This window comes from Acomys minous (genome assembly GCF_964271855.1).
Source record: "Acomys minous genome assembly, chromosome: 12".
Lineage (NCBI taxonomy): Eukaryota > Metazoa > Chordata > Mammalia > Rodentia > Muridae > Acomys > Acomys minous.
Genome location: NC_140493.1, coordinates 71,466,631 through 71,478,966, shown reverse-complemented (window position 1 = coordinate 71,478,966; position 12,336 = coordinate 71,466,631). Strand labels below are relative to the sequence as shown.

The window sequence follows — 12,336 nt, the reverse complement described above, 5'->3', positions numbered from 1 at the left end:
CACTGCTGAGAACAACTCTCAGTCCTGTTCTAAGATTTAGTTATTAACTTGGACAAATGCCCTGATGGCACATGGGTATCAATCAGTTTTAAAGGACCCAAGTCTAGGAGAGGTGCCTAAAGCACTGGTGATGAGAGCAAGAACTGAGAGTGGTCAGCAGAACCCTGACCTGGGTGGACGGAGGCAGACAGCTGCAGCTCTTGGGACATCTGCTGCCAAATAGCCAATAATGACGGAAAGCATTTGGTTTAATGTGTATGGACTGAATTGTCAGGAATTCCTCAGGACTGTTTCAAACATGAGGAAGGACAGTACAGGAACTTGCATGCAGGCGGTCAGAAGGCAGTGAGACGGAAGGGGATGCCGAGCTGTTAAAGAGGCTGTAACCATAAGGACAGTTCATACAACAAGAGCTTGGAAGCAAAGGGTCACCATTCAGAACCCAGGGGATCCCCACGCTACCATTCAGACTCCTGAGGAGGGAGCATCACTGTAGTAATTACAGATGCACCTCTGCATGAGAAACCAAAGTATGCAAACTGTATTGGAACATCTTTTCGACCTTGAAAATGGTTCTGAAAATAAAATATAACAGGATTTTTATTTTATTATGTTGTCCTATGCTGTTACTTCCCCCAGTCTTCAAAACAGCTTTACTAGGGATACTCCTGCCTCAGATGGATTAAGTGATCTTTTAGAGTATTCATAGATACGTAGATGAGAGAGGGAGGGACGGAGGAGGGAGGGAGAAGGGAGAAAATACATGAGCTCTTTGAGGCAGGGTCTCCCTCAAAGTCACCATTCTCCTGCCTCAGACTCATATTAAATTCTCAGACTCCTGCCAGACCATGGCTGGTGAGCTGGGTGGATGACGTTCTCCTGTGTGTGCTCGTGTCATCTTTGCACGGAAGCCTTTAGCATTATTATATGGGTTTGATATTGAGTGTTTTAAGATACAAAATATTTGTCATGATCTCTGAAACGTTGGAGAATAAGGTTTAGAATTGATTTCTCTTTTTCCCTCCTTTCCCCCCAAATATTGCTTCTTTAGGTCAGTAACAGACCCAAGAGATGGAAAGAGAGTAGCACTCAAAAAGATGCCCAACGTCTTCCAGAATCTGGTCTCTTGCAAAAGAGTCTTCCGGGAATTGAAGATGTTGTGTTTTTTTAAACATGATAATGTAAGTGAAATTGGTGTTTGGGGGAAACTATTTACTAGACCTATGTCACCGACTTAGTTGAGAACAGCAGTGAGTTTAGGGGTGATGGAGTTCAGCTGTAGTCTATACCGAGCTCTGAAAGCAGCCGCACGTCTGTGACACGGCAATGCCTGTTGGCAGGCTTCATTCCAAACGCTCCTGCCGGAGGGGTGACAACAGATCTTCTGGCTGCTTCTTAGGAGCCTTACATTATCACCATTGAAATGAGTAGTTTACAGCTTCACGTGTGTTAATCACTTCAGTGGCCGTTTTTGCAAAATTTGACATGGAGGTTTGAAAATTATACTCCACAATTATGACTTACACAAGGCCCCAAATTAGAAAACATCACATTAACTTCCAGGATAGCTTGGAATTGAAGCATATACTCTATTTGCTGTTGTTTTTATTTTTTGAGACAGGGCCTCTTTATGTAGCCCTGGCTGGCCTGTAGCTCACTATGTAGAGCCAGTCATTGAAGTCATAGAGGAAGATCCTCCAGCTTCTGCCTCCCAAGAGCTCCCCACACCTGGTGTGGAATGTCTTTTTTTATGCAAAGGCATTTTTGATTCAAAATATCAGCTATTAAATAAGTTTAAAAGCCTCCCAAAAGGAACATATTTGTGGGGAAAATAGACTAGAAAGAAACGATAGCTAAGACTGAAAACAAATTAGTGATTGAGCCATGAGCAAATTTAAATGGGCTCTAGATTTACAAACTGACATTAACATTAAGCTAAGCAAAGCAAATATTGGTATTTAGTTGAAGAATAATCCCAATTTCAGAAAAAGCATAATTTATATGGGTAATTTAAGTTAAGGAATCATTGGCCCTTGATTTTAGGTGGTTTGTCCCTATCCTTTAATGTTTAGGCTAGGATATAGGAAACCAGTTTCTCCTATAAAGTCAGGATGGTCCTAAGGGTAAGATAGATTGCTGACAGCCATTTAGAGATACAAAGACTCACGTGACAGGCAGAGGCACTGTGAGAGACCATGTCTCCTCAGCTAATCCTGAGTTACACATCAGATTCATGTAAAGTTTGCTAGCATTGAACTGTTTTGTTTTCATGTGAAAAGAACTGCCTCACTCTGCACATAGTACTTAACTATTTTAATTGCTGTAATTAAAACCCTATCAAAAAAGATTTCTTGTGAGTCTGTGTGCTTGATTACACAGAAATCTTAATAACTTCAGCCAAAGTTCCAGTCTCACTTTAAGAAAGAAATTTGCCCCAACACTTTGGAGGCAGAGGCAGGTGGATCTTTATGAGTTCGAGGCCAGATTGGTCTACAAGTGAGTCCCGGACAGCCAAGGCTACACAGAGAAACCCTGTCTGGAAAAAAGAAAGAAAGAAATTTGCTCAAGATTGTTTGGTTAAACTAAGACTATGATGGTCACTGTGTGGTTCACTGAAGTTGCCTCGCTTGACTTACGGATTATCCTTCATGAGATCCCTCTTTCTCTCTTCCTTCCTGTCTTTGTTTCAAGATAGGGTCTTGTTCTAGTACAGGCCAGCTTCAAACTCATGGCAGTCCTCCTGCCTCATCCTCTAAGGGCTAGAATTACAGGCATGAATCACATTTTCCTAAATTTTCCCAAAAAGTGTTGCTGCGCTAGATAGGAGTCTATAGCTCGTGGTAGAGCACTTGCCCACACATGCAAGGGCCCGGGTCCAGTCCCCAGCCCTGGGAAAGCACGTCCCTGAGTCCCTTCAAACTGCCAAAGCTGGTGTATGTTGAGTAAGATTCAAAATACCATTCAATTTGCTGGTTTTCACTTTATAAATCAAGGTCCCTAGTTTTGGGGAATAGGTGTTACAGTGATGTCTAATGCTTACTTAGTTCCTTAGTCCCTAATTTACCTTAGGACCATCAGAATACAAGCCTGCTGCACAATGTTCCTTTCCAGTGAAAGCCTCTGTGGTAAAGAAAGCAATTCTTTCAAAGCAGACTTCAAAAGTTACTGAAGATCTGACTTTAAAAAAAAAACAAAACCCCCAAACCAATAGTGGTATGACAAGCTGCTGTTTGCCTTTGCTCACACACCATTCCTATAAAATCATGAAATTCCAAAGGCAGCACCAGGAGTGTATAGTGCAGGAAAGGAAGTGGACTGCTGAAGACTGTCCCAGCTCAAACTCAACCAGTTCTGATGGGGCTTGTAAGAGGCAGCCTGAGGTCAGACCTGGGTATGAACTGTGGCTCTGATGCTTTCTAATGATGTGTCTTGAGTTTGGGCAAGGTTTAAGCTTTCCTGTTTGCAAAATGAGCATGATAACAATGGAAATAACAGTCTTTGAGTGTTGTAGAAATTAAGCTTTTTTGTGATATGGACAAGTATACACAAGTATTTTTTGGAGCTCCTGAGCTCCATCAGAAAATTGCCGGTGACTTCTGTGGACATACTTGAAGTGCAGCACGTGATGGACATAATAGAGTGTGACAGCACTGCCCTGTTCTTAACTAGTTTCACCTTTCCTTCAGAGCTGTCTCTAGAGTGCCTCAGGACCAACATACTTGGTCTATGTAGAATGCCAGACTTCAGAGGCAGCTGGTATTTGATGTAGCTAAGCCATAATTGGTCCTGTGGGAAAGTTAAGTAACAGGTCACATAGAGGATGCAAAGAGCCTGGGGTGGAGGCACACACCTTTAATCTCAGTACTCAGAATGGAAGAGGCAGGTGGATCTCTGTTGAGTTCAAGGCCAGCCTGTAGTCTGGTAAACAAGTTCTAGACCAGCCATTGCTGTGTAGTAAGGCCCTGGCTCAAACAAACAAGCAAGTTTAAAAACACTGTCATTTTTGAATGGGGTAAAACCAACTGTTTAATGCATACTGTTGCTGTATGTTGGGAAATATGCTAGATGCTTACGCACACTAATTCATTTACTTCATAAAAATCTTGTGAAGTAGAACTGTTAATCCCCTTTACAGAGAGAACAACGACTTAGTGTTTTCTAAGTTATTTAAGAGATCTGAGTGAAAAAAAAAATATGTCTAGCTACAGAGTCCATTTTCCCTAATTCAGTAAACATTTATCAGACACACTCTATTTACCTCGACTCCGTTAGCTTTGGAGTCTCTACCTTGAGGTAATTTAATGGCCTTTTTAATGTGGTAAGTAGCGTGATAAGGTGCTGTGGGAGGCCTGCCTGCGTGGCCACGAGCTTCAGTGTTTCAGTGCAGGATCGTCCATGCGGTGTAAGCAGACGGTCGATTGGACAGCCAAACCTCGAAGCATAAACAAATTCATAGATCTCACTTCACACTTAGGAATTGGAGGCCCTGGGGTTGAGGCCCAGGTGTTGCTATATTTAAAGCTTCTCAGGTGAGCAGAGATGGTCAAGTCCTGTACTATTATGGAAAAGTGAAAACCTGTGGTCTTAACAAGCTTAAGACCTCTCTTTTGCACTATACATATAAATTGATTGAAGTGAGTTATAGACTCAGCTGTAAGGAATTAAATAACAGCTTTTAGAGTAAATACAGGAAACATCTTTGACTTTGAGATAAGCAGATACTACTAAAGCTAAATGTATTATCCCAACATGATAATTCAGCTGTCCTACCCATAATAAGATAGATGCATACATCCAGCAGAAGACTCATGCAAGAATAGTCCTGGCATACAATAGCTGTGAATTGAAAATAAGTATGCAGTGGTGTATTTCTTTCATTCAAAGGCTTATTCTATAGCATTAAAATGAATGAACTGCTAATTCACATAGCAACAAGGATAAATCTCACAGGCGTATGTGAATAAAAGAAAATGTGTGGACCAGCAAACAATATACCTCAGTCTGCTGTGAAACGTAACAGCCGGACCTCAGTCCCTGGGCCCCACATGGAAGGAGAGAAGCAATTCCCACAAGCTGATCTCTGACCCAGCACATGCCACAGCACACATTTACCCCCTCCACATACACACAAAATAAATAAGTGAAAGTATAATTTTTGGGGGCAGGTGTTTATTTTTATTTTTCGAAACATGGTTTCTTTGTGTAGCCCTGGCTGGCCTGGAACTCTGTAGACCAGGCTGGCCTTGAACTCAAATCCATCTGCCTGCCTCTGCCTCTGGAGTGCTGAGATTAAAGGTGTGCACCACCATGCCCAGCTTGAAAGTGTAATTATTAAAATAAAAACAAACCCTTAAAAGCTGTACATAAGGGCCGAGAGAGATGGCTCAGAGGTTAAGAGCTCTTCCATAGGTTCTGAGTTCAATTCCCGCCAACCACATGATGGAATGAGATCTGGTGCTCTCTTCGAGCCTGCAGGTGTTACATGCAGGTAGAACACTGTATATATAATAAATAAATACATTTTAAAAAGCTGTACGCACAAGAGTCTACACCTTTTTTATTTCATGTGTATAAGGTTGAAGAGCAGGGAGATTGACGTGAGAGCTGTTAAATGACAGGGAGAGAATGCGTTTTCTAAGGTGTTGAAATGCTTAACTTCTTGATCTGGGCAACTTTTACATGGCAGTAGTTGCATAAAATTCATCAAATCTCTTATAGAATTTGTATACTTTATGTTATAAAAATGTAGCAAAAATATAGTCTCCCTACTTTAACAGAACACTAGGCATTTTTAATCAGTTACTATGCTTTACTCTTACCTTTGCATCCTTAGAGAAGAAAAGTAGAGTAAGAACTCTCGTTTGGTGAGTGAGCGGTCACCTCTGGAGGAGCTGATGCATGCTGGGCAAGCACTCTACCACAGAACTAAGCGTTACATTTTTTGTCTTATACTTAGACTTAAGATTATTCATCCTGATTGTTTCCCTGGCAAAAGGGAAACCAAAACTGAGCCACATGGTCACTGTGTAAATGCTTTGTTGTGAATCTTCTTACTGGGAGGTTAAAAGCTTAAAACACAGGTTTTCACCAGTTTTTGAGATCATGACCATCATTTTTTAAAAGTAGATAAGTATGGTAGGATTTCTTTTGGTTTGGGCTTTTGTTTTTGTTTGTTTGGGTTTTTTTCATACAGGGTCTTATTGTGTAGCTCTGGCTGGCCTGGAGCAAGTAGACAGAGTGAGCCTTGAATTTAGAGAGATCTGCCTCCTTCTTCCTGAATGGCACCACACCTGCCTACCTCTTGCTTTTTTGTTGTTGTTGTTTTTTGAGTGCTGGGGAGGGTTAGTACTTGGATTCCTTCCAAGGCATCTTTATAAGTGTCTTTCTGTGGCCGGGCATGGTGTCACACACCTGTAATCCCAGCACTTAGGAGGCAGAGGCAGGAGGATCTCTGTGAGTTCAAGGCCAGCCTGGTCTACGAAGTGAGTCCAGGACAGACAAGGCTACACAGAGAAACCCTGTTTCGAAAAACCAAAAAGAAAAAGAAAGAAAACCAGTGTCTTTCTGTTTACATCGAAAGGCTAATTTTTATTTCATTTCCCCAAATAGCTGGAGGGGGGCGGGTCAAGAAAAACTCATGGCTGTTGAAGTAGGAGAGTTGAACATGGAGTTGAGTGTTTGAATGCTCTACTGTCCCATCTCACTTGTTCATTCACATTGCTTTTTGAGATCCTAGGCCCTTTCTGCTGGATCTGAGTGCTGCTTTTGTTTGCTAGAAACACTTTGGTTAAAACAAAACAACAGGCAGAATTTAAACCAGTCAACAGCCAAATGGTGTAGGCCAATGTCTGACAGTTTTTGTAGCTTTTCTCCTGGGAACCTTATCAAATGCGGAATAAGAAAGCCTTAAAATAGGGTTGTCACTTCCCACTAGATAACCTCTAATTAGCACAGATAGATTTGAAGTGTAAAATAGCTTTGCCTAACAGACACTGTCACTCTTTGCATCTGTTTTCCCCCAAGACAGAATGCCTCTTGGTCAGGATAGAGTTGAGAGTCTACAAGATGTCTAGTGACATGCTGATGTCTAACCACTTTCCTCAAGCTACAGACTTCAGACAGACATGGGGTGTGTGTGTGTGTGTGTGTGTGTGTGTGTGTGTGTGTGTGTGTGTGTGTGTGTGTGTGTAATTAAAGATTTTTAAAATTAATTTATTCAGATTACATCTCAATTGTTATCCCCTCACTTGATATCTTCCCATTCCTCCCTCCCTCTTTCACCCTATTCCCCCTCCCTAGGTCTGTGACAGAAGGGGACCTCCTCCCCCACCATATGGTCACAGCCTATCAGGTCTCATCCTGGAAGCCTGCTTACCCTTCCTCTGAGTGTCACCAGACCTCCACCATGGGCAAGTGGTCAAGTAGGGGGCACCAGAGTTCATGTCATAGTCAGTTCCCACTCTCCACACAACTGTGGAGAATGTCCTGTCCATTGGCTAGATCTGATTAGGGGCTAATTAAAGATTTTTAAATGCATAAAAATGAGGCAATTGTTTTCATATGACAAAAATTTACTTTGAAGAAAGTGAAAAATATTTTCTGCTTATTAAATTCTAAGTGTAAACATTTTAATTTAAAAGGAAATGTACTTGAATCTCTCCTTAGAGAAAGATTCAAACCTCTGTATTTAGCTGGCTTCAACTTGAGGGAAGGGCTTTTTATTAAAGAAAGTTTTAGTTGAAAACAAGCTTTTTGTTTTGTTTTGGTGCGTTTTTGGTTTTTTGTTTGTTTGGTTTGGTTTTTTGAGACAGGGTTTCTCTGTGTAGTACCAGTGTTCCTATAACTCCCTCTGTAGACCAGGCTGGCCTGGAACTCAAAGAGATCCACCTACCTCTGCCTCCCAAGTGCTGGGATTAAGGGCATGAGCCATCACCACCCATCTTGAAAACAAAATTTTCAAAACAGAGTCTCACTGTGCATCCCTGCCTGCCCTTGAACTCCTTGTATGAACCAAGGTGGCCTCAGACTCACAGAGATCCAGCTGTTTCTGCCTTCCCAGTCTGAGATTAACAGTGTGTGCCACCTAGCTGGCAACATATCTTAATTTAATATTTTAAAGTAGGCTGAAGAGATGACTCAGCTGCTCTTCCAGAGGACCCAGGTTCAATTCCCAACACCCACATGGCAGCTCACAACTGTCTGTTACTCCAGTTCCAATTTGACACCCTCACAACATGCATGCAAGCAAAACACCAGTGTACATAAAGTAAAAATAAATGATTTAAAAATAAGTAAAACTGCAGAGTGAAGAGCATGTGATTGAAAAAAGAGCAACCTTTTAAAAAGTGAACAAGGTTTCTTGCGCAAGTAAATTGCAAAAGGAAAGAAATGGGATAGGAGAGAAATCTTTGTATTAAAGTTTAAAAGTGAGGGGCTGGAACGATGGCTCAGAGGTTAAGAGCACTGGCTACTCTTCCAAAGGTCCTGAGTTCAATTCCCAGCAACCACATGGTGGCTCACAACCATCTATAATGAGATCTGGTGCCCTCTTCTAGCATGCAGGCAGAATGCTGTATATGTAATAAATAAATAAAACTTTAAAAAGAATTAAAAGTGATAGAGGTATTAGTCAAATCTTTGTTTGAGTTTCTTTTGTTTGTGTTTTGATTATTGTAGTGTGTGTGTGTGTGTGTGTGTGTGTGTGTGTGTGTGTGTGTGTGTGTGTTTAAGACAGTGTCTCACAGGAGGACTCAGTGGCAAACACCTTTAATCCCAGCAGCCTGGAGGCAGAGGTGGTGGATCTCTGGTGAGTATGAGATAGTGTCTCACACCATAGGCCAAACTGGCCTGATAGTTGGTTTGTAGCACAGTCTCACCACTACCAATGGCAGTTCTCCTGCCTCAGCCTCCCAAGTGCTGGAATTAGAGACATGAGCTTCTGCACCCAGGTATACTGTTAGTCTTTTTCAGCACCTGATTTAGACAGTACACTTTTTATTTAAGTAAAAAAATTGCCCAGGCAGTGCTGTCACATGCTTTTAATCCCAGCATTAGGGAGTCAGAGGCAGGCATCTCTGAGTTCAAGGCCAGCTTGGTCTACAGAATGAGTTCTAGGACAGCCAGGACTACACAGAGAAACCTTGTCTTAGAAGGAAGGAAGGGAGTTGGAAATTTGAGTACTAGATAATTGTTAGTGCTAAAAAGACATTGTGGGGCTATCAAGATGGCTCAGTGGGTAAAGACTCTTACTGCCAAACTTGATGATCTGAGTTCATTCCCAGGGATCCACATGATAGAAGGTGAGAACCAACCTCCAAAAGTTGTCCTCTGACCTCTGCCTGGATTCCTGGCCCATGTGCACACACACAATAAGTACATTTTAAAAATGTTTTTTAAAAAATTATGCAGTAAAAACAAGTTAAGCAAACTTAAATATTTTAAGTTTCTTTTCATGTGAGTGCAACATGCATAAGGCCTTAGGTTGTATCCCCAGCATGGTAGTGAGTAAGTAGCTAAATGAGTAAAAATTGAACAATCAGATATTTGCATCATGCAATTAGTTTTTATTTGATAGAAATAGTGATGTATAGCCGATGCTTCAAATGTAGGGGTGTGGGAGTTCCAAATGAGATGAAAGTGAGCTTCTCCGTCACTGTGACCAGGTACTGACCACATGGATATTCTTTTTGCCTACTTTATAGTTTTCAAATTCTCTAGAAAAGAAAGTTTTTTGTTTTGTTTTTTTTAACTATGGTAAACCTAGTGTGGTGGTGTATATCTTTAGTCCCAGTACTCAGGAAACAGAGGTGTGCAGATCTCTACATAGCAAGTTCCAAGCCATCCAGGGCTATGCAGTGAGGCTCTGTGTGTGTGTAGGGAGTGGGGGTGGCGGGGTAGCAGAAAGCTTGTACTTGTAGGACACTGTTTCTTGCTTGTCTCTTTTTGTCCTTTGAGCTCAGCATTTCTCCTTAGCAAATTAGGTGTGATGTTATAACCAGGACTTATGGCATAGCTAGACAGCATTGGGAGCAAATATGCATATTACTTTCTGTTGGCTTGTAAAGTGCTGAAATTTCAGATGCCTAATGTCCATTTCCTCCTTCAGTAATTTCTTTTCTTGTGCTTTGAATAAAATCCATCATGTCTAATGTAACTACGGAGACTGGGACTGTAGTATTTTCTGCCTTCCAGTGGGCTTTATCACACTCTGCTTTCCTCTGACCCCACTGTGCTCCATAACGGAGCACTTTTCCTGTTTCTACAAGCTGCCTCTGCACTGTCGCATTGCCAGTCTTCAAGCGGTGTTGCTTCTGGGAAGTGTTTTCCTTCGCCCTCCTTACATTTTTCCTGCACAGTCATAGAGGGCACGATTCTGTATTGTGCAAGTGTTGGTGTCGTATGTACCTCTCCTCCAGTCAAGGAAGCAGGGGGCTGTTTTGTTCATATGTGTAACCTAAAAGCCTGCCCTGGCGTCTGACAGGTGGAATGTAGTGAACTTTGGCTGAAGAGAGGAGCAGAAGCATGGAGGGTAGAGCTGGTCTTCCTGCCCCTGCGGCAGCTACGACGCTCTTTCAACACTCTGCCGAGCAGCACTTGGTCGGCTGTGATGTAAGCCATTTCAGCTCAGGGAAAACTGTCTCTTAGGTGGAAAGTCTAGGAAACCATCTTAAGGGCTGATTTTTTACTAATAGCGGCTCATTTCAGTAGCCAGTTGTTCTCAGCCTTAAGTCATTAGTTAACAACATTTACTTGCATTTGTGTCAAACTTCGGTTTCCTTCTCATTCTCTAAATTTGACTTTGTTTTTTTTTTTCCTTCCTTTTCTCAGGTACTCTCTGCCCTTGACATACTCCAACCTCCACACATTGACTATTTTGAAGAAATGTATCCTAACCAGGGAATGTGAAAGAAGGGGACATTTAAGACTGTTGTTTTTTTACTACTTTCCTGGGGTTCATGTCATGAATTACATTGTCTCATCCTTGCGGAAGTGGTTGAGTACCTGAAAGCCAGGTAATTTTGAAATCTCAAGTATGGAGTGGAGCTCACTGTTATCAGATGCTGTGTGTGGCGATACAGAGGGAGGGACATCCGGGCAGATCTCTGTCTAGTCTCCATGCAGTTTTGTGAGCAACATGATCACTATCTCATTCTGCAGATAACCAAAGAGGCAGCCATGTTGTATGGGATCCCCATGGAATGGGTAGCTTTGCCATATCTAGCACCTGTCTGTCAAGAGGATGATCTTGTCCTTGCTTTTAATACTTAGGGAGGGGTGAAGTTATTAAATGTGCTCCCAGGTGAGGGGGGGGGCGCCTGTGGTAGCGATGGTGGCGGTACTAGCTGTTACTTCTTTAGATGGCAAATGCACTAAGTTCTTTACACATATTTACTTAATTCTTAGTAATAAACTGCTGTGTGAGGTACTATATTTATTCTCACTTTACAGATAAGTAAATTGAGAAACAAAAGGTAAGAAACTTTAGAGCTAGTAAGAGTTGGGATTGATGTTTATTCGGTCTGGCTTGAATGTACCGTGTTCTCAACTCTTGCCCATGTGAATCTCTCCCTTCTCCATGAATGTTTTCTGAAGATTGCTTGTTAGGTACAGAGTGATAACCAGCAGTAAAATAATACATGTACCAGCTCCAGAGGCTGCACAATGAACAGCAAGACATAGACAAGGCCGCCTGACGGTCGGCGGCGGGTTATCACCAGTTCCCTAGAGAAGCTGCGCGGGAGAGATGGAGGAGAGTCCAGTCACTCGTTAGGTGCAGCCCTGACTCTATGGGTTATTAACAACAAGGGGGTTGTGGACGCTTCAGGCTTGTTACTCAGAACAAAAGTCACTTATCTGTTACTTTTCTGATTCAGCACCGAAACAAATGAAAATCACCCCTCTTACACAGGGCGCAGTAGCACGTAATTCCGTCCTTGACAGTTGTCTTTCTTAATGTCATTAGAAATGAGAACAATGAAATGCTTCCCAAGGAGAGAGCAGTGAAAGCTGGCTTGGGAACACGGACACCTTATAAAGTGATAGACTTGGCAGAGGTCATCATGGCTAGGAAGTTTCAGTCTGATAAACCAAACTCTTAAGTGTTGTAATCTCTGGCAAAATTTTAACCCATGAATCATTTATGAAACTGATCCTTTGCTGCAGTACAACTTGGTGCACTTGCGCTGCCTCAGCAATGCACATTCTAAAGAAAGGACTGTCTCTTGTCCAGCTCCTAGTTGATAAGAGAGTCTTTGCATACCTGATACTTGGGGCCACATCACATGCTCTTTTTTCCAAAACCATAAAATTGGCCCAGTGTGGTAGCACACATCCACA

At 42.1% G+C, this 12,336-nt stretch overlaps 1 protein-coding gene and 1 long non-coding RNA gene across 2 annotated transcripts in view; one reads left to right on the top strand and one right to left on the bottom strand.

Moving 5' to 3' along the window:
* The window catches only part of LOC311579851, a 140,881-nt gene that overhangs the window by 72,690 nt on the left and 55,855 nt on the right, over positions 1 to 12,336 (bottom strand). The window lies entirely within an intron of this gene.
* The window catches only part of NLK (nemo like kinase), a 140,350-nt gene that overhangs the window by 79,398 nt on the left and 48,616 nt on the right, over positions 1 to 12,336 (top strand). Inside the window, exons 2-3 of the mRNA XM_084750730.1 lie at positions 1,052 to 1,181; positions 10,828 to 10,883. Coding sequence (XP_084606856.1) covers positions 1,052 to 1,181; positions 10,828 to 10,883 — 186 coding nt within the window. The remainder of the gene's footprint in view (positions 1 to 1,051; positions 1,182 to 10,827; positions 10,884 to 12,336) is intronic.